The 25,853-nt window shown below is 40.6% G+C and overlaps 1 protein-coding gene across 2 annotated transcripts; it reads left to right on the top strand.

Annotated features, from left to right (window-relative positions):
- The first annotated feature begins 1,520 nt into the window (after window positions 1–1,520).
- On the top strand, window positions 1,521–24,876 carry LOC110981090 (kynurenine--oxoglutarate transaminase 3-like). Of its 2 annotated transcripts, none has more exons than XM_087131599.1 (15): window positions 1,521–1,680; window positions 9,038–9,199; window positions 10,314–10,372; window positions 10,972–11,023; window positions 11,434–11,532; window positions 12,286–12,435; window positions 14,261–14,347; window positions 14,604–14,723; window positions 15,346–15,466; window positions 16,288–16,364; window positions 17,216–17,305; window positions 18,059–18,245; window positions 20,002–20,072; window positions 22,046–22,132; window positions 22,833–24,876. In XM_087131599.1, exons 2-15 carry the CDS (start codon window positions 9,056–9,058, stop codon window positions 22,890–22,892), a joined length of 1,404 nt encoding a protein of 467 aa, XP_086987725.1. In that variant the 5' UTR covers window positions 1,521–1,680; window positions 9,038–9,055; the 3' UTR covers window positions 22,893–24,876. The 2 variants fall into 2 exon arrangements, with proteins under 2 accessions (XP_086987725.1, XP_086987726.1); XM_087131600.1 differs by lacking the exon at window positions 1,521–1,680 and adding an exon at window positions 7,903–8,077.
- Window positions 24,877–25,853: the final 977 nt, after the last annotated feature.

Raw genomic sequence — 25,853 nt, 5'->3', positions numbered from 1 at the left:
ACAGAGAAATATTTATAAGGTTACAAATCTACCAAGAATGGGAACTTTATCAACGGTCTTAAAAAGAAATTGGACGGACATTCGAACAAGGAGCAGCCGGGTAAATTAAAAAGTGACAAATTCTGGGCTTACACTTATTATGTGAGAGCACCTACATAGGCAGATTTTCTTTTTGCTGGTTTTCATTTTTTTCGATAAAATATGACTGAAATTAATCCCAATTAATGAATCGATGAGATAAAAACAATGAAAACTCAACACCAAAGAGCGAATAGCGTGTACTTTGCAAGAAAGGTGAAAGAAAACAGTAAAGGCGCCCTTTACAAACACCATGAAGTAAAGGGCAACAGCACACGACGAGTCGCGTCGTGCTTCACGCTACGCGATGCACAACACGACGCACGACGCGACGCACGACAGCACGACGCGACGGGCGACGGAAGGGGCAACGTTTAGGCAGAAAAATTGCAACAAGGAAAGGGCCTAAGGCAGCACGACGCGACGGGCGACGGCACGACGCGACGCACGACGCAACGCGTCGTGTGTGGACAAACAAAATGGCAAGAAGGCGACGGTTCGACCCAACGGCACGACGCAAGAGAGCCGTCGTGCCGTCGCGTCGTCTGGTTGCGTCGCCTGGAGGGAGGCAAGAGAGAGAGAAATATTTGTCGTAAATAGTACACCATACATTAGTATGGAATTCCATATCTGCCGTCGTCCGTCGCATTTTGCTTTTTGTTGTGTCCCGGTTCTGCCATTTACCAGTTCCAAACATGCCATTTTCCGTCGTGCGTCGCCCGTCGTGGGTCGTGCGTCGCCCATCAAATGGGTTGCATGGGACCTGCAAAAGCCAGGGTTTAACAAATGACAATGTGATGATTCCATTCCCTTCTAAGGATCTTTTCCGAATAAGGCAAGTACAAATCCCACCTGCAAAGCATATACTAGTCCCATAATTAATTCCAATAATGCTAGACTACCCGGCCCTGCCCCTTGACAAGAAAATATCGCCTCTCTGAGAATTCAACCAAGTGTTTTTTGGGGAAAAACATTTTCAGTAAAAATGTTCCGGCCAACTTATCCACAGTGTTATTCTAATTTGCATACTGTAAAAATGTGCCGACTTGTTTTCATCAAATTCCAGAAAGAAATCTGCCAACCGATACATATATTCCATCTTGTCCTCTCAATTTCACCTCAGCAGCAGCTCTAAAGGTTACATGTGATGATTTTGCAGATATTCTTCTGTCTGATTTTGAATGTTCTACAACCACACACATGGATTCAAAATGTCTGCGCCCTTAGAGTTCAAATTTTCTCCATGTGGCCGCCGAGAATGAGAAGACATAGTTTTAAAACAAAAATCGTTTCACAAATTTATAAAAGCTCTAAGCCTCTGTACATGTACATGTATGTGTACGTACCGGTCGTCCGTGGCAGTCGACGTACGATGTGGGCGTGTGTTTCAGACTGAGTGCTGATTGGTCAATTTCTGTGTGGATCCGGCCGTATGACGCGTGTCGGAAACATGTGGACATACAATGTTCACTGCATGCGCACGGCATAGTGAATCATCAAAGACAATCCTCGGTGGAAAGCCTGCACAGATCTGTCATGTCTGTTGTGAATTCTCAAATTCTCTCAGTCGACAGAGTGTATTTTTAACAGGAGTAGAGAAGTGTGAGTATTCTTTCCATATCCTGGCAGTGTAAGAAACTGGGGCAGCTTACAAATTAAGTTAAATTCTTATCCACCAGAGACCGGTTTTCATGGTTTTCGACAATTTAGGTACCGCAGGCTAACATTCGTTAGGCCTAGGCCTACTTCATAATCACTGAATCATAGGCTACAAAAGTTATACCAGGCAAGATATGGGACGGAGGGGTACCCCCCCTTACATGTCAAATCCATATACACACTCTAGACTATTGTTACCGTCATCCCTCCAGAAGTCCGATCAAACAATGACCAACAGTCACATAGGCGGGGGGTTATCTCCGTGGGATCAGGTCAACTCGGACCCAAACCAACTCGGACCCATTCCAACTCGGACCCATGCCAACTCGGACCCACGACCAACTCGGACCCACGCCAACTCGGACCCAATACTAACTCGGACCCACGACCATCTCGGACCCACAACCAACTCGGACCCACGCCAACTCGGACCCACGCCGTTTCGGACCCACCTCGAGTCAACTCGGACCCATTGAGTCTTATGGTTGCATCACACCAAATATGCGCCCGTAGACCGGAAATTCAAGATTATGGACAGATCGGTCACTTTTCGTTTCAATTTTATGAACTTTTTTATTCGCCTTTTCCCGAAGATACCCCCCAATAGTAGTAAAACTATGCACTCGTATGAATGTAGCGGCCTGCCTCTATCCAAAATAGGCCCGCATTGTGGGGCTCTTTGTGAAAGAAATACAGTACTCTGAACCGGAATTTATCAATCCCAAATTCGGGATTTGTATAAATAATTCTATGACCCCTCGTGATTATGGCACGTCTTATTGTAGAAAATAGGAAACCGTGGGATCACAAAATATTAATAATGAGCTCGCGAGCAGACATACGATGCTTCAAAACCGTCTCCAAGTTTAAGCCAATAGGAAATATTCCACATTTTTATTTTAAAATGATTTGATTTGTCAGTGTTGTTCGAAATTACCAACCTATTTGCGTTATTTGGACAGTCAGTTAAGGCCTGTATGGATGAATTCCTCCATCTGCCTAAATCTTGCCGGTATTGGGGTGGGGGAGGGAATGGGGCAAGGTGCAAGACTTGCCAGGCAAAAAAAAATTGAAAAGTGAGGTGGGGGATAACACCATTAGACACTATAAAAGGTCAATGTTCGTGACATTGATGTATATCTGCAGTATCTGTTGTACGTATGCAGCATCTCTTATGTACATCAGAAGGGCCTATCTGTGGCTTTTTATTGCAACAAAAACTTTGGGGCTGTTTGGTGAAAGTTGATTCGATTTCTGCTGGTGATCTGGATCTGGAAAACGGAGAAATTCTGGGAAACCTGTGCCACTGTCTCCCTGCATAACGTGAGAGGGCGTTACAGCTTGGCAGCATGCAGTGCAAAAGTGTCATTTACCAAATGCTAAAATGTAAAAAAGGACAAAATAAAAATTTTCAACAAGTTAATCACGCTCCTGGGGTTGGGTCCGAGTTGACTCAGGGCGGGTCCGAGTTGGTCGTGGGTCCGAGTTAGTATTGGGTCCGAGTTGGTTATGGGTCCGACTTGGTCGTGATTTCGAGTCAACTCAGACCCAAACCAACTCGGACCCATGCCAACTCGGACCCATGCCAACAAGGACCCAACACCAACTTGGACCCATGCCAACTCGGACCCAATACTAACCTGGACCCACGACCAACTCGGACCCAATACTAACTCGCACCTACGACCAACTCGGACCCATCCTGAGTCAACTCGGACCCAACCCCAGGAGCGTGATAAACTTGTTGAAAATTTTGATTTTGTCCACTTTTACAATTTAGCATTTGGTAAATGACACTTTTTCACTGCATGCTGCCGAGATGTAACAACCGCTCTACACGTAATGCAGGGAAACAGTGGCACAGGGATTCCCAGAATTTCTCAGTTTTCGAGTTTGAACAAGCATGGTGGTTGAAAACCGTACGGGACTAGATTTGATATCAGTGATGTTTTGGAACAAGTGAGAAGTAACCGACGTGCGTCGTATTTTTATGGAGGCACATTTCCTTTGATGTCCTATTTGCTGCTTGTAATCTTGAATCTTAATCGGTTATTAGCTTCCGAGGTACCCGAGTTCCGATTTTGTCACCTTCCATTCTTGAAACCTTATGGTCGGGGAGTGGGAGCTTGGGACAACCAATGGGAGCAGCTTTTGGAGTGACAGTACCACATCATTGACGCCCTTTCTCCAAAGTTTTTTTGGCACTCCACATCACCAGAACAAATCGAATGAACTTTCACCAAACAGCCCTCAAAGGTTGTGTTGCAATAAAAAGCCACAGATAGACCCTTCTGCTGTACATAAGAGATGCTGCATGCGTACAACATATACTGCAGATATACATCAATATCACGAACATTAACCTTTTATATTGTTGATGGCTCGCGCTGTGCAGCTGAAAAAGGTGAGTCGAAATTTACACAAGATCCCATTTTTAAAAAATTCATTGGAATTCTTATTTATGAACCAAGTTTTCTAAATTGAAGAATTTTTCATTAGAAAATAAGCTCTTTGCAATGGTTCTGGCTGAAAATAGATTTGCCGTTCGCGTGGTTACTTATTGGAAACAGATCCAGAACGTGTGTCACCTCTTCTGTCGATCCCGTACGTCCGAATTAAAAGTTTAAAATTTGAAATTGATTTAGTGGTAACCGTGGTATCTTTATCACACAAGGTGGACATTGACCACATTTCACTGGAATTCGAGGATTTTTGTAGAGCTGCAATCTGACTGAATAATTTCGCTATCTTGAACTGGGAAATGACTGTATTATGTGAAGAGATCTCACTGGTCGAGTTGTCTTTCTGTCAAAGTCAAGTTGTCCTAACAGACGACCTGGCAAACGGTCGAATTATCTCAATGGTAGAGTTGTCCTACATGTAAGTCGAGTTGGCAAACGGTCGAGTTGTCTGACATCCAAGACAAGATACATGTATGCAGGAGAGACCTAACCCCAGAACTGTGGGGTATGATGTCTTCCCGAGGACCGAGACCCACGACCCACAAAAAGCATGGCTTGTCGAGTGCAGGTCCCCAAACTACAGTACAAATAAAGAACAATCAACAAGACACATGTACAGTACATGGACATATGAACAACAAATGATCATCTACAGTGACGAGATATTGATAACATAAATTAAAGGTAAATATTACAGAATTTAACTTAATTTGTACAAGCTACATGTATGCAGGCCAAGGGAGGGCTCCCAGTGTACAAATTAATGTCATTAAGGGAAATAACATTAAATGAATAAAAGCAGTAGAGAATGACATGCTGAGACAGTCACTGATAATAAGGAAATGGACTGAATGGAAACAAAATATCAGTTTGATTAGAGGGATTTGTTAAAAAGAATTTAACCACTTCATGCCAGGGCATTTTTCGATGTTGATTATGCTGGGCTGGCATGACTATCATTTTATTCGTTTTCAAATCATTCAAAAATTCATCATTTCATTTAACGGTCATTTATAGCCGCACGAAGTAATCTTTAGGCACTACTCTAAGTTGACAGGTTACCTTCATTGGTGCCCGAGTATTTCAGCCAGGCCTGCAGCATTGTAAACAGAGCCCAGATTGTGCGGTGTGCACTGTTATATAACTTTCTTTTGTTCACGAACCTGGCTCAGTGCACTGCTGACCTCTTTTCAGTAGGGGCCAGATTAGTGTGCAGCAGTGCTGTGTGGCTCATCGCTGGGGTGGAGTGCTTTTGTCCCTGGTGGTAATCCACTCGCTCTCAATGCCCCAAACCCTGGTATACGGTTTCAAAACAAGGCTGGATTATCACCACATTTGAGAGTGAAAAATGTCAGTAATGCCCAGCACCCTGGTCTTTTGTTTGGAGTACGGTCTTTTGTTACAGGGCCCTGTTTCCTTTTTCTTGAGTTCGGAGACCCCGGCCAAGCATATAAACCATACGTCTCCGATTCCGGAGTCCCCGGCAGGAAGTGGTTAAAATGTAGCATTGATCTACATTTTGTTCAGAACTCATAAATGAAGATGCTATTCAACATGTTTAAAGGGATATCATGAAAGAAATGGCAGTACAGACCCAAGAAATGCATGCTTAAGCAACAGAAGCGCATGCATGCCAGAGTGTGGTATTGTACCTAGACCCAAGATCATGATATTGATTACTTTCTGTCATTTCCTTCCTTCGAGCTGCAAGCATATAAGATGTGAGCTATGCTTGTGTAGTGTACTTGTATTTAGTCAACAAGGATTGAATGGGAGTGTAAAATATGGCATTCTAGTGCCAAGGGGAAAGCATACACAAATAACCATACAGTGTCATACATAAATAATGAACGTTTTTGAGTGTAGTAACATTTACATGAATTGGCAGATGGAGTATGTTCATGAATTGCTGTATCAAACATGCTGCACAAACGTCTGAGTCCCAGTAATTGGGATGTTGTCTTTTTTTATGAATGTGATTTCTGGATGTAATCTAACATGGCAAAGCCCTAATTTTTGCTGCTATAGCAATGTTTCCCTCAAGTGTCACAATAAAATTTCATCAACCTGTTGACATTCCCATTCATAAATCAATCACAATCAATTCACAATAAAATTTCATCAACCTGTTGACATTCCCATTCATAAATCAATCACAATCAATTCACAATAAAATTTCATCAACCTGTTGACATTCCCATTCATATATCAATCACAATCAATTCACAATAAAATTTCATCAACCTGTTGACATTCCCATTCATATATCAATCACAATCAATTCACAATAAAATTTCATCAACCTGTTGACATTCCCATTCATATATCAATCACAATCAATTCACAATAAAATTTCATCAACCTGTTGACATTCCCATTCATAAATCAATCACAATCAATTCACAATAAAATTTCATCAACCTGTTGACATTCCCATTCATAAATCTTGAGTTTATCACACCCACTGTAAAGTTCAAATGAATTCCATTCAGGCCTGATTTTCTTCTTTTTTTTTCAAAGTACACAATGATCTCTTTTGATGTGTGCCTAGATATATGAGAAAATAAGTTTCTTTCAAAATAGTAGTTGGTAAGTGGAGGTAATAATGATTAATCACAATTTATCAACTTTAACAAAGAATTCTTAAGTGTTAAATGTGGAAGTTTCTAAGATTTGTTCGAATGCACCTCATTAGGGAACACTCAGCAGTAATAAAGGTTCAACAGTATGTGTTATGAAGGTGATAGACCTATCACCTTCATAACATACATGTATGTTATAACATATGTACCTACAGTATTTAATTCCATGAATTTTTGAAGTTTTTCAACTGCACCACATTAGCAAACTCCACTACAGAGTCCCTGACTGTGTACATACATGTACATGTAGTTGCCAGGTCCCTAATTTCACCACCTATTTTGAAGTCTGCTCGGCTTTCACAGTAGATGGCAAAATTAGGGGCCTGACGATTATACAGTCACAAATGTTACTGTGACACTAAATTGAATTTAGACAGGGACTCAAAATACACATGTAGTTAATAGGTTGGGGCAATTACATGTTCATGTATAAACATGAACATCCATGTATTGACAGTACATGTTCATCGTACACGTACAGTCATCAACTCTATGTTTTTCAGCAAAGTAAAATGCACTAGCATTGCTGTTGGTAGAACTTGTAATATATTTTTTTTTGGGGGGGGGGATCCCCTGTGGAGTGAATCTGGCTGTCACCTACTGAACGTGTACTGCAGTAATTGAGTCCTTATAAATCACCAATCATGCATGTCCAGCTACATGTACAGTACATGTGTTGGAAAAGGCAAGTCGAGGGGTACAACTTGCATTTTTATGTAAATTATAATTGGCATCCATAAAATACATGTAACTTGAAATATCAGTTGGGTATGAGAAAACTTTCTAAGTTAGGGTTTTGGACCTTTGCTGATAAACTGAGGGAGAAGAGACCAACCATACCAGAAGCTCAACCCAGTACAAAATCCCTATCTTTGCTGCACAGTTTTACGTCTTTCCATCCATATTTCATGTTGAAAACGGTATCCAGACAGGCACAATTTGTATGCATCAATTCATCCTGCATGTGAATGTCAGAGTGTGTGTTATGTACCGGAACGTGTACCAGCAAGTGTAAATAACAAAAGTCTATGCAACAGAGGTCAATACCGTACATGTATTTGCGTAGTGAGCTAATATTGGTAAATGCAAAGGTTAGTGTGTGTTCATCCAAATGGTGACCACACATCGCATGTTTCTTGTATGCTGCACTAGCCCAGTATTGGCTATTAGCTAGTATTAGATAGTATTGCTGCAGGCTACCTCCAAGCAAAGTGGGCGGCATTCGTATTCCAACTGGTATGTCTGTTTAGCTTAATCATTTAAATTGAAGTGACAGTACATTATTTGCCAGCCTCAAAATGCCCTAGCAGTTAAGTACCATTTTTGTTTTTTGTGTTTTGCTCATTAATCTGCAAAACTCTGCCGGAGTATTCTCTGTTGACAATCATTGACAAAATAACTTAAAATAGGAGGGGTTCTCTCCTTTGTCCAGCCAAGCCTTATGACCACTGGGTCAGTTCATAGCCTTGGCACAGATACATGTACATGTAGGGGTCAAAGGTAAGGGACTTGTAGCATTCAAGTGTCGCCAACATAGAGATCTTGTGCACATTCAGTGAGATATCATTTGACAACATTAGCAGTGTTTGCTTTTAAAGATAAACCCACCCCATGATCTGGTTGTGAACACCAAAACATTATAAGAATTTAGAAGAGTCTGGAGGTGATAGTTTAATTCATCGTTGTCAAAAAAAGAAAAACATACATGTACGTGTACCTTGGTTGTGTGAATTTCTGTTTAGAAAAACATTTGATTGAAGAGGCTCAAATGTGTCGTAAGATAAACATGTATGTACAGGAAATTCACATTACTATTGAGATCACGATTAGTGTTTGTTTGGGTTGAACTGTACCGGTACATTGCAACAATTAACGGTGAGGAGAACCATTTGAGCACCAGTCTAGTTCAGTTGTGCTAAACACAGCATTTCAGGGGGTACATGTGTGTATGTAGAGCCTTGATATACATGTACATGTAGCCTCACTCATAGCATGTGTTCATTCTGCCATGCTCAGAGGTACAATTTGCTTGACCTCTTGGAAACTCTAGTTTGTAGAATCTAGAGACCTCCATCAGCATTTTCATAAAATATACACATGTACATGTACTTGTACTTCTTTTCAGTAGAATCTCGTTTTGTTTTTAAGGTTGCTTGTTTAATTCCGCTTCATTTTTCTTTTGTCCATTTTATTCAGTGGTTTACCGCATGAGGTATGCTGCATAGGATTTTACCAGCTCTCATCTGTGTTGTGTCTGAAAGATCTGTGTTCCATCATCCACGTGTGTTGTCCTCCCTGACGGTCTGTCTACCGTGCAGTGCGTGCTTCCATCAAAGGCATCGTCACCTTTCTAATGAGGTACATGCAAATGTGTGCGTATTGGACCAGCTGCTAGTTGAAATAATGTTATGGATAAATTTTTGGAATAAACTGATAATTGAAGTGGATTTAATTGAGGTTTTACACAGGGTATGGTACATGTATTTTGTATTCAAGACCTGAAGGCGCACCTGGTACTCACTGAACCACAAAGACAGAAGAATGGCAGAATAAGTTACATACAGGTTTTAATTTTTCTTATAACATCAAAAATGCTTTCACAAGTCTATAATGTACATGTAAATTACAATGTAAATTGACAAGTTTATGATGTAAATTCAACTTACTTCTAAGGATACAGTAGATCATCCTATTAAAGTGGTTTATTCACAAGAGCCAATGCATGATTACATATGAGGGACACTCTCTATTTACACACCACATGTGTAAAGCAGCACGCATCAGGCGGCACATGCAGTAAGCAGTTTTCATCTGACTTAGCACAACCATAACATCTGTGCTTGGATCAGACTGTTTGGCATTCAGGTGTGTGTTATATCCTCTATTTGTTGCAGTTGAGGGAATGCCCACATGCTTTTATTTACATGGACTTCAATCAAATATATGTTTGTTCTAATAGTTAACCCCGTCATTTTGATCAATTTGATGCATCGTGAAGTACATTGTATACAATTCTGACAAGTACCGTATGATGAGAATGAGATTGAAATTACATGTAACCCCCCCGTAGCTGTACCCTTCCGTACCATTGTGTCCCACTGCAAGGTGTAATTTGTTACCTGTACATTGTAAAGGTATCTGTTCAGATTTGCAGGTGAGGTCCTTCTCTTTGCATGAAAAAAATCCTGAAAATCCAAGTTCTGCTTTTTGTCAGGTCTAATTTATTTCTTTTTTCAGGGAAATTACTAATGTATTCTGACTTACAGTACAGTAATGAACCAGTTAACTCACTTCACAGCAAACCTAGCTGTGTGTAATGTATATATACTGTGCCGTGTTTCAAAGACTTTTTCTCTGCTCCAACTCATCGATGAGAGAGAAGCAGCAGCGTATTGTAGAATGAGAGAATCGAGGACTTTAATTTGTTATTTCTTGGTTACTTTCAAGATTTCTCGGGGTTTTTATTTTTCAGACGAAAATGACATCCCATGGACCTGCAAAAAGACTGGCTGGGCAAAAGAAAAGTGTTTGGTAACTGTCTGTGTTCATGTCATAATTGATGGGCTGAAAGTCAATGCTAATGTTTGCTTGTCTACTTTTGAACTGATGCCATCCATCTTGCTTCTCCCTCTGAAGATATGCCAACATTGTGGAAGTTTATGTCGAAGCAAACAGACGAATATAGTCCCAAAATGGCTCACGTTATACCTACACTGTACATGTTATGTACAGTAATTTAGGATATAATAACGACAGTTCTTAGTCAGTATGGGGGATTCACAATATCGCACCACCAAGAGTTTGCAACGCGTTGGCCAATCATAATGTGCGGAATTTGTCAACCCTTTCCAAATGCTCATTGGGTCGACAAATTTTGCGCTTTGTGATCGGCCAACGCGTTGCAAACTCTTGGTGGCGCACTATTGTGAAACGGCCGTATTGTGACAGCCCTGGAACTGTGGATGTTGGAGGATTAAGAAATGTTCCAAAACTTAAGATTGGTATCTTGATTTGTTTGAGTCACTCAATTGACAAACATGCTTTTTCTCTATTCCTTTTGTTGGAACACTTCACTGGTTTCTTGTTACATTGCGCATTCTTATTTTACATGTTTTAATTTTGGTGAACAGGACTGAGTTTGTCAAACTGAGCTCCGAGACCAAAGCCATCAATCTTGGTCAGGTTAGTATGATTGGAGACAAACTGATATATTGTATCAGCAATGTGCTGTTTTGCTCACGGTCTCAAGGCATGAAGATCATTGTGTTTATTGCAGGGGGAAAACAAGACAAAATCGGCCATCTTTACTCTTGTTTATGCTGACAAAACTCTTCAAAATTGCTACAAAGCAAAGATGACAGAACTATTTTACAATTGAAGTTAAAAGTCTTGATTCTGAATAGAAGTGAGCTCTATGTAGGAGTGAGTAAAGCCAAGTTTTGATTCTGCCAGTCTGTTTTCTGGTTTTGCATACTTTAACTGTTAGGAATTTTCAGTTTTCAAACAGGACTATGTGCTCATAAAAGCTGAAAACAACAGGTGACAGGATCCTTCATCTCATGAGAGTTTTTGTGTTTTCTGTTCTGCTGTAGGGGTTCCCTGATTTTGCTGCTCCAGACCATGTCAGGAAGGCCCTCATTGATGTAGCAACCAGCTCCAATCCTCTCCTTTTTCAGTATACAAGAGGCTTTGTAAGTCTGGCCATCAGACATGATTTGCATTTCATGTGTTGGGGTTCCAAGGCTAAAACCAGTAGTAGGATGGTTTTGGTGTGAATGAGTTATGCACAACTTTTTGCACAACTTTGTTATGCCAGTACGATCTGATTTGATGTGACTCTTCGTAGTTAAGGTTGAACTTTGATCTCGTTCACCTAATCAAAGATTTAGCACTGCCCATCTTTTGGTATTGTGTCTAATTGTTTTTTGCAAAGGAATTTTGTTGCCATCTAGGGAAGTTTATTAAAAATGCAAGTTACTAAAAACAAACACTTCATGCATTTAGTGCGCAACCAAATTGTTGACAAAAATAAACAAAGCAAGAACAAAGTAAAACAAATAAACAAATCACAACCACAAGCAAAACCTACAACCCCACCTAAAAAATCCCCTAACAGTTCATTTGCAGAAAAAGTGTATTGTACATGTAAAACAGCCTGATTACAGCGAGGGTTTTAAGATCTCCGTACATCTTTGGGGTGTAGTGCTTAGTGTTTGCAGTATGGCCAACTGAGTTTACGTTTAAGCCTAACAGCGTATGTTTTTGTGTGGGATGCCTCTGTACATTCTGTTTTTGCTGTGATTAGAACATTGCATGGTCATATGGCAACCAAGGTAATGTAGTTCAAATTGTTATTGCAGAGAACAAAGGCTTTCATGACATGAAATGTAGTGCCTCACATGTAGATTTGTACATAACCATGAGCGGATTTGGCATTTGGGCAGGGTCATCCCAGGATGGTGAATGCCATAGCAGCATTGTATGGGAAGCTGATGGGACGAGAGATTGATTCCATGGAGGAGGTCATGGTCACTGTTGGTGCCTATCAGTCACTCTTTTCCATCTTTATGAGTCTCATCAGTCCAGGAGATGAGGTATGAGAGAGATTGATTAGTGAGTACTTAGTGTTCAGGTTGGCCTCAGAAAGCAAGGATGGGACTGAATAGGGCTATGACATACATGTAGTTGGATACTCAAATCCAGATTTTCCTACCTTGCTGAATTTTAAGTTATATTACCCAAAGCCTAAAATGATTGAAACCTTTTCTGAAATGAAAGTGCATTGCACCATTTCATTCATCAGTTGTTGATAATTAAAAAATAATTTTTAATGCCTCCCAAATCATTTCAATAACTTGCTTACTCTTTCCCTGGAATATAACTTGTGCTCTCATAAACTCAAACATCAATAGTGTGAGAAGGTAGTGTCTTCCCCAGTGGAATGAAGCCAGTTTTGAGTTGTTGGACAAACCAATAGGCCCCCTTGCAGCTGGTACATGTACTTGGGAATGGTTCCTTTTACATGGCAAGGAACCACAAAAAATGAAGTCCAACTTCTATTTTATATTTAGGCAGATAGTCATACTACGTGCTTGGTGATAATGATGCTTTTGGCTTCTGACATTACCTGAAGCTGGTGTTGGATGTTGATGCATTCTGCACATAAATTTAGAATTTGATAGAATTCGAGCCTTTTTTTTTGGTATGAAGGTCGAAACTGGTGATCTCAAATTTCTTTGAGCTCTCATTGGAGAGATCTTGACTGGTGACCCGGGGATTGGCACCTTACATTATTGTGTCAAAGAGATCAACCATTGCCGGTACCCTTGAAAAGCCATGGTGGCTACAAGGGTAGCCTTTGTCTGGAGGATCACAAGCTCCCCCCTTCTGCTACATTGTATTTTCCTATCTCCCCTCCAGTTTTTTGGTACCTGCCAAAATCGTGCGGCTTTCAGTATTGATTCCTGGAGTTTTCGGTCGTCCGCATAACAGAGCTTCAACGTTGAACTCACGCTGCACACGAATACAAATAGTAGTAGCCAGTACTGGGGCAGTCATGTGTGACATGACAGCCCCTGTATCTGATGCATGTCTAATTCTCATGGCATAAAGGGCATTTAGGTTGCCGTACATGCCATTAACCAACCAACCAACCAGCCAGAGTAGCCTTTATTCAAGGCGATAGTAGCAACAAATGTAACCCACAAGAGCAGTAAGCACAGTGCGTGAAGAGTCCATGTATTTACAGCCTGCTGCAGTAAATGCCTTTTACCAACACATTTCCAAGGCCTCGTGCTGATTAACTCAGTAGTTTGAACTATTCCAATGTGATAATTTCTCTTGACCAACTACTCAGCGCAGCAGGCTGCCATCTATGCAGATGTAATGAAGTCCAGGAGATACCAATTCATAGAGTGGCACTGCATTGAAGCATACATCCTCAACTTGAGGTGTGGCTACCTTTTGTTAAGTCACAGCACCTGTGCCCCAACTGCAGGCAAGAATGGTGACTGCATCAACAGATTCTTACTCTAATCTGGTATTTTTACTCTCAAAGTGGTCCTAGTGAGATATCAGTCCCGACATGGCAAAAGAAATTAAGAAACACTTGAGCTCAGGAAAAGTGAGTTGGTAAAGGAGATCGTGGTGGCAGATGGTGAATCCAGTAATCATGTGCTACATGTAGATCTTCCTCAAGCAGTATGTATGCCTTGTGTAGGCTTAAATATAATGACCACAGCCTTGACCGAAGGTTAGTACACAGGAAACTTACCTGTGGCTGATGGTGGTAGACCGGGTAGCATTTTGTTAGCTCTAAGTTCATATGTGCATATTTTAGATGTGACTATGAAAAGTATGCTCATGAAATGGTAAATTTATCAACTTTTTAAGGCTTTTATTTTGTCAATGTACATGTAGGTGATCCTTATTGAGCCATTTTTTGACTGTTACGAGCCCATGGTGCTGATGGCTGAGGGTACTCCCAGGTTTATTGCATTAAAACCCGTAAGTACAGTACATGTATACAGTAGCCTTCATGGTATCTGCATGCTCTCAGAAAGACACTAATTGAAAGCATCCAAAATTAGATCATTTCTACAAATTCTTTTGAATAAAAAGCTGACAAGAACACTGATTTGATGGTTGTTAATGCTTTTAAATCTAACCGAGTGTTTCAGTTGAGAGTTAGGTACATTTAGGTGCATAAAGTATTAAAGCTTGTGAAATCACTCTCCAGTTATGATTTTCCCCCTCATTACAGAAAACCGACAATCCAGAATCAGCCGAGGATTTTGAATTAGACCCAGAGGAACTGTCTGGATTGTTCAATGAGAAGACCAAAGCCATAGTTGTCAACACTCCAAACAACCCCCTTGGAAAGGTATGTTGTATAATGGTCTGAAAAACAAGTTGACCTACATGTAGCTTAGCTCACCCAGGTGCAGGGTGGAGCCTCAGAGAAATGTTTCCAGATACCTTGAAAGGTTTTAAGAGGTTTGGAGTGTGCTTCTTTGTATATAAATACCAAGTGTAAGATTCCCACAATCCTAGAACTCGTGTCTTGTTAGTCATTAAATCCTAAAGAGCCTGAGTATTGAATTGTCATTAAAACCCCTAGCTCTTCATGCCTTAATCTCCACCTTGCAGCTTGGCCATGTCATCATTGATTTGTATGTGAGTGAAGTGTAGAACAGTTTAAACATACTTGTGGCCGGGTGTGGGGACTACATATGTGTTCAAATAAAGATGTTGTGGAGACGAAAAACATTACAGGGACAACTTTTTGTGGCCACAACTTTCGTCTAGAAAAGACATTGCCCCTTTAATGTGGGAAAAAGCCTACCCATGGTTGTCCTCAAGCGTTTTCAGGGATCCAGACAGCATTCTCTGGCTGCAAATGTGACTCACTGTAATTACCAGGCTAGGAAACCATCACCACGTGGAGGTAACTTGATGGTATAAACACATATTTTTTTGTAATTTATTTTGATTGTAATTTCCAGGTTTACAAAAGGAGCGAGTTGGAAATGATTGCCAATCTATGCAAGAAACACGACACACTGTGTATCAGTGACGAAGTCTACGAATTCATGATCTACCCAGGCCATGAGCACATCAGAATAAGTATGGCATTGTGTTGCTCAAAACAAAGAAAATGGCCCAGGCATTTGGAAGAGCTGTGGTGTTAATTTTAAAACTTGTAAAACTTAAAGCCACATTGTTTAATCATCACACCTCATATTCTGTTTGCATTCTTTATGCTTAATTACAAATCAGCCAAAGCACTGAGTGACAAACGTGTCATTTTCATGTTTAAGAATACATTTCTGAAGATGTTATCAACCCTCAGACGGTGCTTTAGGACAAATACTGCTACTCACTTTGTAGTGATAAAAGTTCCAATCTTGATTCGTCATATTTGTGAAATATGAATTTCCTACTTGATGCAAAGTAGCCCTCATATTCTCAACATTAATATACACATGTCACTCTGTTTTGAGACTAAGTATAGCAAAAATTCAGTTGATTGTCTTTTTTTTTTTTCAGAATGAGGAGGATTAGGGCCTGTCTGTTTTTCCATTTTTTTTTCTTTCAAAGTATTTAAAGACAAATGGTCCCCAACTTTTCAGTTCAAAATGACTATCAGCTTTTCGTTTAGCTATTCCACTAGTAAATAGAGTCAGAATATTCATGTTTACATGGTTAGCTCTGTTCTATAAAGTACTTGGTTAATATGCATAATACTATGCTTCATTACAGTATTTTTCCACATGCATTCTTAATTCGGTGTGGTACCCGGGAGAGTCCACGAATAAAAACCTGCTATTGATATAGATTTAGAAGATACTTGACTTCAAGTGATACTAGTTCTCGCACAGAATTTTCAACCTATCCCTTAATGAGAACCAGTGACCTGATTTTGTATTCTGTGAATGTGTACACAGCTACTTTGCCTGACATGTGGGAGAGAACGTTAACTGTCTGTAGCGCTGGCAAGATATTCAGTGTAACAGGATTCAAGGTAGGACTCCAAAGTCATTGTGCATGAATTACTACTTGGACCAAATGTCATTGTGCATGAATTACTACGTGGACCAAATGTCATTGTAATTCAGTTACTTTCAACAGATCAAGCATTAAAAAAAACAAAGATTTCATACAGCTTTGGCTGCAGAAATCCGAAGGAAATGTTAATTTGTCTCTGAAAGAAAGTAAAGCAGTGTTGAAGTGCAGTGTAACTGTTTCATTTAAAATGATTTCTGTAGTCTTGCTAAATTCATTAGTTCATTGCACAGTTCTGGGTTGAGTTTTTAAAGGCTGATTTTTCGTGGTTTTTAAGTGGTTTGATGAGACCACTGGCCTCCTATTTCCAAGGGCTACTTAACTAGAAGTAAAGTTGCCCTGTCTACAAGAGCATTTGGCTTCTTAGAAGCTTACCATTTCTTGTGCTGACATTGAAATCAACTTGATCTTTGCAGTCATTGAATTTTGGTCCAGCTGCAGGATATAAACAGTGATTGAGGAAAAATTAGCACACAATTCAGTTCACCACCAACTTACAGTGACTGCCTGTATCAACTCATTTTATGGCTCACATTTTTCTTTTATTTTGGCCTCAGTTTTGGTTGCAAAGCATTTTTGACAAGTGTAATAAAAAGTGGGATCAATTACATAATCTCTTTTTGGAAGAATAAGCGAGCAGGGGTTATCTTCCGGATGAAGCGGAATGGTTCTGTTGCAGTCCAAAACTTTTGCAATGTGTTCCGGGAAGAAATCCAAAATTGTATTTGGTAGATAAATCCTAAAATTGTACACAGCTTTTATCATTGATCTGTTTTTTTTATATGAGGTTTTACTTTTCCTCTTCCGTAGCTTGGCTGGACCATAGGGCCACAGTACCTAATAGACCATCTGAAAACAGTCGGTCAGAATTGCGCTTACACCTCGCCCACTCCGCTTCAGGTATGTCTTTCATTTTCCTCTGCTAGAAGAAGTTCCGGTCTGGCAACCAAAAGCTGTTGATGCCACTGTGTGGCATAGTTAGAGTGCTACAGAGGGAGGCATACATTTGGAGGCATACATTTGGACTCTAGTTTGCACCCATAGAGCACTGAGTATATTTTGAATTGAATGTGCACAAATTATGTGAAGCATCTTGACACAAGAGGAATGCACATTAGCATGGGCACTTGATAGAAAATCTCCTCATGTGTGCCAGCGGCAGTAGTCTGTAATACTATGGATATAGTTGTGCATGGGTGTATTGTGTCAAGCTCAAATACTAGTTGAAGAAGCCGAAGCTAAATTTCTAAGGAAAACATGAATGAAATCCATGGGACCATGTAGTATCTAAATATAAATCACCTTTTCTTATATTGGTTTAATCAGGACATGTATTTCAAGTGGAATTGGCACACAAGAGCATTGTCTGGTTTAAACGGTACACTATTCCAATCACAGGTTACTCCCAGCTTATGCCAGTACCCATGAGTTGGGAGAGTCAAATGGTTGCCCGATTAATTACAAGACAAGACATGGCCAGCAGCTGGATTCAAACACCTGACCCACTGGTCATGATTTACAAACCTCAACTACTTGGCCATGGTTCCTTGCAGGATGGCTCTTGACACTGCCCAAAATTTGCTGGTTGAATTGCGTCTTAGTCATGAGTGCTTGGTAGAGGTTGTATATCAGAGGCCATTGTTTTGAACACAGGAAGCCGTAGCACAAAGCCTGGAACTAGAAATGTCCCGTCTGGGCCAACCAGATTGCTACCTGACCAGCCTAGCCAAGGAGCTGGAGGTCAAGAGGGATAAGCTGGCTAATTTACTTCGGGGAATTGGCCTGACTCCCATCATCCCTCAGGGCAGCTACTTCATGCTGGCTAATGTCAGCCACCTAGGTTAGTACTTGACAATCTGCATCTAATGCAAGAGTAGTTTCTTCACTTTAACTGTCTGAGACACTAGATGCCTGTAGGTACTACCTCAACACGTGTGTGCATTAGAGACATGGCGGTGAGTTTTGAAATCTCGCTTGTTGGAGGGCATTTCACGTGGACCCATTTTTGTATATTTACACCGGAATATCCAAGTCAAAATGTCCTATAGCTTTAACCCATGAATAACATAATTCGTTCAGTAAAGCTCATAACCCTGAGAAAAAGGCAGATATGTAGAGTGCACAAGGCTGTACTGGACAGATGGAGGCCCAATGAACTAGTCATGGAGGCAACATTTGTTTATGCATGGTGATGGGCACATGAGCTTTCCAGTCAGGATATACTTAGAATGAACGGAACCACAACACTGTCCTAGAGATATTGGTTCAAATCTCTTCTGAGCCAACCTGTGGATTAGATATTCGTTAACCTGAACAATCCCAAATCCTCTGATTTCAATCTGATTTTACATACACCCCAGGGGGTTAGGGTTGGCAATTTTTTTGCATGTCAGAGCTTTCACACCCTGCCGGCAAAATAGGCATAAATAGTATAAAGCTCTCAAAGTAAATGATATATTCCCTTCAGCTTGGGATCCTCATGCATGAGTTAAACAGTAAAAATTTACCTAAGTCCATTCGTTCTATGTTTATCAGAAAGGAAGAAGTGCATCAACTCTTCACCAGATATCACAAGAAACTTTTTCTTTTGCGTGCACCATTCTCACGCCGAATACAGTCAAGCATGAGGGTCCCAAGCTGTGGTATTCTTGAGACGTTTCTATAAAGAATCTGTCAAATCTACAAACATTCAAATGTAAATAAATTCTATTCATCTTCATTTATTTTCTGTGTCTTACAGGGTTACAAGACTTGTTGTTTACATGACTTTCTGGTTTCTTGTCCAGTTTAATGTCAAAATTAATGTGGTGTTTGCAGTAATGTGTATTATTCCTCATTGGGGTCCCTACTCGACAAGCACTGCTTCTAAGGGACCCCATCCACAATTTTTTTTTCTGTTACACATGTACATCTTTGCAACATACTTACAGTTATGTCGGAAAATAAAGAATGAATGAACGTTGCCAATAAAGTAGGAGGGGTTTTCAGGTTGGTAGAGAAGTCTATACTTCGTTACAAGTACTTCTGAATGTAGGAGTAATTTCCATTTCTTTCTACTCCTGTGACACGTTTGAATTTTTCTCTGGCCAAGTCATAGTTTAAAAAGATCTGGAACAAATTTGAGATTTGTATATCTGTCTTAAAGTTTGTTCGAAGTGATTTCATTTGTCCGTTATATTCTTCCCATACATGTCTTCAATCTTCAAATAATTCTCTGTTTATTGCAGGCGACCCGAAGTTAGCTTTTTTGTTTTTATAGATCTCTGGTTCAGCTGTCACATGCTTAAATATCAGTGATGCTGCGCAACATGTAAATTTGCACCACTCAACTCCTGTGTCATGTCGTGTTTTTCAAAGGGGCATACATTTATTGCCTTTACCTTGTCCTTCCAAGTGTGTATCCATCAGGCCGCCTGTCCATCAATATTTTCACTGCAGCTTGACAAGGACTCGACATACCAATTTCAAACTTGGTGTGTGGGTTGGTCTTGACGTCCTGCAGAGCTGATTGAATGTCATGGGGTAGGCATGGGTTTGGCAGGGGACCTTTGTCAACACACCATTGAAGCTGTGTTTGATTTTTGTTTTCCCCACAGATTTAGATTTGTCTGATTCCGGTGATGGGCCGAAAGATTACAAGATTGTCCGCTGGATAACCACAAAATTGGTAAGCCATGCCAGAACACAGAAACGTGAAGTTAATTTCTTGTAACAGCTTTCTATCATCTTGAATATCAAAATCCCAGTTTTTCTGAATTAGGAAAACAAAACACCCACCAGGGGTTCAGATAACATGTGTGTTGGTGTATATACGCTCCCCGACTTGGAACTTTAGTCAAAATATGCAGCATAAAATCTCATGCAGCAGTGATTTCTTCTATAAAAAGAGTACCTTGGGTTTCTGTATTTTTTATGTATCAGAGTTACAGCAACATTCTGAGTAGAGGCTGCTGAAACCAATTTGTTCATGTTCGTCTGCATGCAGCTTTTCCCGCCGCTCCATGCATAGCCATGATAAATTATTCAGAAAACCCTGAATTGACGGGAAAAACCTGAAGCGAAATGTGTTGTAGACCGAAATGGGCTACTGCGCACGCATTGTGTGCATGAATCGTTTTTGTGTACAAAAACGTGGTCACCGGACTCCCTGAAGACACGGTGCGGTAAAATTGATTTCCAGCATGCGGGGACCACACTATTTCATCAACTTTTGCACGAATGGATGGGGTTCGAGTTGCCCAAACTCTTCATCGAAAGTTTTGAAAAAAAATGGGAAGTTTTCTGCAAGTTTTGATCCGATAAACACTGGCATTTTTTCAAGTGGCATTTTAGAGGCTTTCTGGTACGTCTGCAAGAAACCAGGTATCAGTTTTGGAAAATTTGAGTCTGAAACACCTTAAAAAGATTGAGGTTTAGATCGTGAGTGTGAGTACATTTGACCGCCAAGCAATGAAGTGCACCGTGACTTTCCGAATGGCCACTGTCAGAAGTGCGCATGGTGGTGAGTCAACATGGCATCCGTGCATGGTAGCCTGACACGTGCCACAGTACATGGCCGGATACGGACTCATGTGATTTTTGTCTATGCTGTCATGAGTTTATGGTTATCACAAAGCACCGTTTTTTACTGTGTTTTTCAAGAGAGATAACAAGTATTGTTATATTTACTGAGGCAAAAGGATTAACTCGCGTAATATCGATACTCAATTCCTCCATCTATGAGGGAGTACAGTACTCTCCCCACGAAAAAGAAGAGTACAATATGAAACAACCCTGAGGGCAAAAGAGTACTGCTCTCTACTCTGAGTAAGGAAGAAGGGTATTGTACTCATAGCTTGAAGACAATTATCTAAACCCCTGACCCACCACTGCTGAATCACAGGACATGCGTACTTGGTACACAGCCTCTGTGCCTGCATAGCTGGCTTTTCCTTTTTGAGGGAATAACAATTGGTCATGAAAATTAAAAAGAAGGAAAAGTCTTGTAAACAGATCAATAATTGCCTTGCATTTGTTTTGTTTTTACACCAAAATATGAAATTGGAGATTGAAACGGACATTTCTGTTGTCAGTACATTGTGCTCTTTTTTTTTTTGTATGCTATACCTTGATTTGAGACAGTTGCCATTTGTGATCAAATTATTTAGCAAGCAAATAATGTGATTCTGAAATACTTTCATTAACCCTCCTACGCTGAAGTCACTCTTTGGGTCACTTGGTAAACACCTCAAAGAAGCACAGCTGTGTTGTGTTGTGCATTGCACCAACGTGCAAGAGAGTGACCTTGGGCACTTGTGCATATTTGTGCTGTAAAACTAAAGGAGGGTTGATAACCTGATAACTGAGGATAATCACAAAAAACCCTAAGCATTGCTTTTGAAATGGGCAAGTACACAGACAGGATACTATAACAGGTTGTTTTTTGTTGAGAAACTTTATTATGTGGTTCCATTGGAAAGTCTCTTAAAGTGACTTCTAAGCATATGTCATATGTTTAGTCTAGCCCACTTAAATACAGTGTGGGGGAAAACTATTTACTACACATGTGTGGGTCATACATTCATTGCTTGTATTAGTCACAGGTAACACATTTTTTTTAAACTTTAGCACTGTGTGTTTCTGGCCTCTCTGATTTTTTAGGGTGTTGCAACAATTCCCTGCAGTGCCTTCTACTGTGAAGAACACAAGTCCTTTGGAGAGAAGTACATTCGATTCTGCTTCATCAAGGTAATACAAAATTACGTCATAACACTTTTGGACATTTCATTATTTTTTTTCATTTAGCCATTTAGTTATAACATGTACTTGGGTGTGAGAATTCAACTTTTTAGCCGAGTTTAGCTTTTTTTGTTTAGATCTAAACCCTGAATTTCAGCTTTTTTGGCACACCTGGTCTGTACAAAAGTATAGGAACCTTTTAAATGTGCACTTTTTGCTAGCTGTTTTCAGCTTTAAGTTTTAGTGGCCACTCACACCCTTGTTAGAAAGTGCACTGTATCCAGAGGTAAAACAGGGATGTGGTGGCAGATATTTGGACGCAGGAGAACGAATGTCAAAATGTCATCATTGTTCCAAAGATTGTTGAAGAAAATGTGTCAGATGAGTTAATTTCATACCAGAGGGCACATGCACAGAGCTATGCACAGAGGGCATAGCTCTGGAACCATCAAATGCCATCATTACAAATGTTGAAAAAAGCACCCATTCCTTCAAATTTCACTTGAGACTGTTAAAGACTTTCAGAAAATTAGTAGAACTGCATTTACATGTTTAATTTCAAGGTTTAATCTTCTTTCCTTTTGATAACGGTCATAGTTTCATTGCAGTTTTTACCCTATCTCTCAGTGGGCAGGCTGTGATCCTTAAAATAGAAATGATATCTGAGGAGAAAAGACTAAAGCTCAATTTTGTTTCTGGGATATTTCAGGAGGACAGCACTTTGGATAAGGCTGCAGAGAAACTTATGAAATGGAAGGCTGGTGTGTAGGATGGAAGTACTCTAGGAAGAGGCTGTGCCGTGGTCTCACCCATTAACATTACTGGTATCACTGGTTGTTGACCAGGAACCATTTGCCATTGTTCTTTCACTGAAAAACAAATATTTCATTCTTATGCAATGGACTCTTTTTGTGAGGGAGGAAGAATCAGTGCATTGTTACCTGAAACAATGTCTGGGGAGCCAGATGTGAACTAGTCAATAAATGCACATATGGCACAGATTGCTGATAACTAATTGTGATTGCACTGCTCCAACTTACAAAGGTCTTAGTGTCTCCAGATGTGTTTGGCTGAGCTCTCACTGAGCTGTCCTTAGTGAGAGGTGACTCAAGCACACAGTACATTCATGTGTATAAATGTTGCAGGTACAGTGATACACAAATGGATATAAGTACCTAGAATTGCTTGACTTGCTGTGATTATTACCATGCCTAAGTGTCTTTACCTGATCTACAGTCATCTGCAAAAGTTTAAGACCACCTTGAATTTCATTGGTATTTCTGTCACTGGGCCTGCATTACACTGTCTCACTGAATGATTACTTAACATGATTTTACAGTGGTGCATAACATCAGTGTAGTGCTATATACCCAATTGACAAATTTCTTGCAAAGGCAGGTCTTGTATGACATTTTGTCTGTAAGGCAGCTTGGAAAAAAAGCCAGTCTAAGCAATCAGAAATAAAGGAGGGAACACTGAATATTAGACTGTTAACATGTCAAATCATGGAAATAGTAGTCAGAAATGTTCAACCAAGGTACCAAGGTTACACATTGAAAATAAACATAAGTTGCCATGATTGATTGGTTTAAATTTGGTTTTCCTTTAGGTTAATGCATTTTCTATGGGTGGTCCTAAACTTTTGCAAATGACTTTAATTATCTGACATGAAGTCAGTACAAATCGTAGAATTGTCAATGAAAGTCTGGGTGGATAGGACCCACTATTTTGAGATATACCCATTTTGAAAAGAACATAATTAAAATTTTGTATCACTAATCGTATGCATTTTGTTATTAATAAGATATCATGCAGCAATTGAATTTTGCTGCTTTTGAGTGTGACTGGAAAAAATGGAGGTCTACAGAGAGAGAATTTGCTCTCTGTCCAGTGGACTGTTCCATGAAAAAGATGAATAACCCCCAGCTACCATGGAACCCTGAGGTGCAGCATTCCTCCCATAGCTTGTTGTAGGTCTCTCTTTCAGACTGTCAGTGGAAAGCTTCCCAAGCATCACATACAACAGATGCATGCAGTTCTAGCTGCATTTGGAGCATTTGTATTGCCTCATTTGTATGGCATACAAATGATTGGATTGTTCATTGCACATACACGTACATATATCTGTCAACAATGGAAATATTTCTGGGATCAAGTGATCCCCTCTCCTCATGCCTGTACCTATTGTAGTCCCCCACACGAAAAAAATTGAAAATACACACAAAAAAGCTTAGTATTTTGGGCGGAAACTTAGCCAGTGACTTAAGCATTACATGGAATAGATGCTTGACTAGTGTTGTTTGAGAGCCACTGTGGGTTCAGCCATTGAACTACAGATGCCTCACTGCAGAAGATCAGGCCCCACAAGCTTATCCCTGACAGATATCACTTTTTTAAATTTATATGCTTCAGTTGGCCTGATGTTGACTTTATATAAATGGGAAACAATTTGGGAAGTCATTTTAATTTTTGTAATGTAATAAATAGGAAACAATTTGGGAAGTCATTTTAATTTTTGTAATGTAATAAATAGGAAACAATTTGGGAAGTCATTTTAATTTTTGTAATGTAATAACTGGTGACAGAATGTTTTTCAAGGAGGGGGCAGTTGTGGGACCCTCACAATGATGCACTAGCAGCTATTAACAGACTGAGCCATTAAAACCCTCCTTTTGCTGTAACAGTCACAGACTGAGAATTTTCATTTTGAATTTTAAATAAAATAATGATCATGTCAGAATTATGTATAGAAAGTTGTGGGGCTCCTGTCTTTTGCACTATGCATCCAGCTTCGTCTTCGACTTCAAGGTTCAACAAACTAAATGAAAATGTGTCCATCATTAGCAGTGGTGTAACTATAGGGCTAAACGTCGGGGCAGCCAGTGCACCTCGGCTTGGGGTGCACATGCTTTTTTCAAGGGGTACCACAAGAATAAGTTGTAGCTTCAGAACTGTATTAACTCAATGGAGATTATTGCTGCTGTCTCTATGTCTCCTAGCTTTGTGGAGCAATCCAGCAAACAGGACGGCACATCATCGATGAATGGCTTGTCTCCCCCCCCCCCGACATCATCAACCTGGCAAACTCTGACAATAAAGTACATTGGCTCCAGTGCCTCAAAGATGTAGTATAACCCCTGCACTTTCTCACGCAAGAAAAATCAGACATTATTCACAGATCTCAAATGGGTGGGGGGGGTACAGGCCCCCGTAGTTACGCTACTGAACATTAATTCAGACAATCCGACAAAATGTGACGGTAAGTTTCGGGCCCAACAGACCCCGACGAGAGACGCTCTTGCGAGCTAGGGTGCCTCACCGACGCGTTCACGGGTGGGGCCGAGTCGGTTTTTGCGCCCGAGTCGAAGCGTAACTGGAGATGCGCCCTTTCGCGGTCAACGAAGTCCGAGGAAGAAATCTTCAGCAGGCGCCCACGTAACGCTCCCCGTCCGGCACCCACGGTGGGACCGACGCCGCCCGCTGCGAGATGCCGCCCTCGGGCTGGAAGCCATGGTTCATCCGTGCCGAACAGCTGATCGCACGATGGCATTGGGACCGACTTGGCAACTCCCCGAGAGCCCTCCTGCGGGGTACACTATTAACCGTGAATTTCAACTCAGTTTGGGGCGGCCGCGTCAGACATGCAGCCCAGCTGCCAATCCTCGGCCACCGGGGAAGCGCTTGTTCACTCCGCCGTCAGTTCTGGCATGCCCTCCTCCGGCTGCACCCG

Source organism: Acanthaster planci, unplaced genomic scaffold (assembly GCF_054643075.1).
Source record: "Acanthaster planci isolate LZ-2023a unplaced genomic scaffold, COTS_SCS Contig3, whole genome shotgun sequence".
Lineage (NCBI taxonomy): Eukaryota > Metazoa > Echinodermata > Asteroidea > Valvatida > Acanthasteridae > Acanthaster > Acanthaster planci.
Note: the sequence above shows the minus strand (reverse complement) of the source record. Positions and strands in the feature narration are given on the sequence as shown.

Coding starts and splice junctions, on each gene's coding strand:
- LOC110981090 (XM_087131599.1), top strand. CDS start 9,056: ATGCTGCATAGGATTTTACCAGCTCTCATCTGTGTTGTGTCTGAAAGA. Junction 10,373..10,971: donor GGGCAAAAGAAAAGTGTTTG/GTAACTGTCTGT, acceptor TTTGGTGAACAG/GACTGAGTTTGTCAAACTGA. Junction 18,246..20,001: donor GGCTAATGTCAGCCACCTAG/GTTAGTACTTGA, acceptor TTTTCCCCACAG/ATTTAGATTTGTCTGATTCC.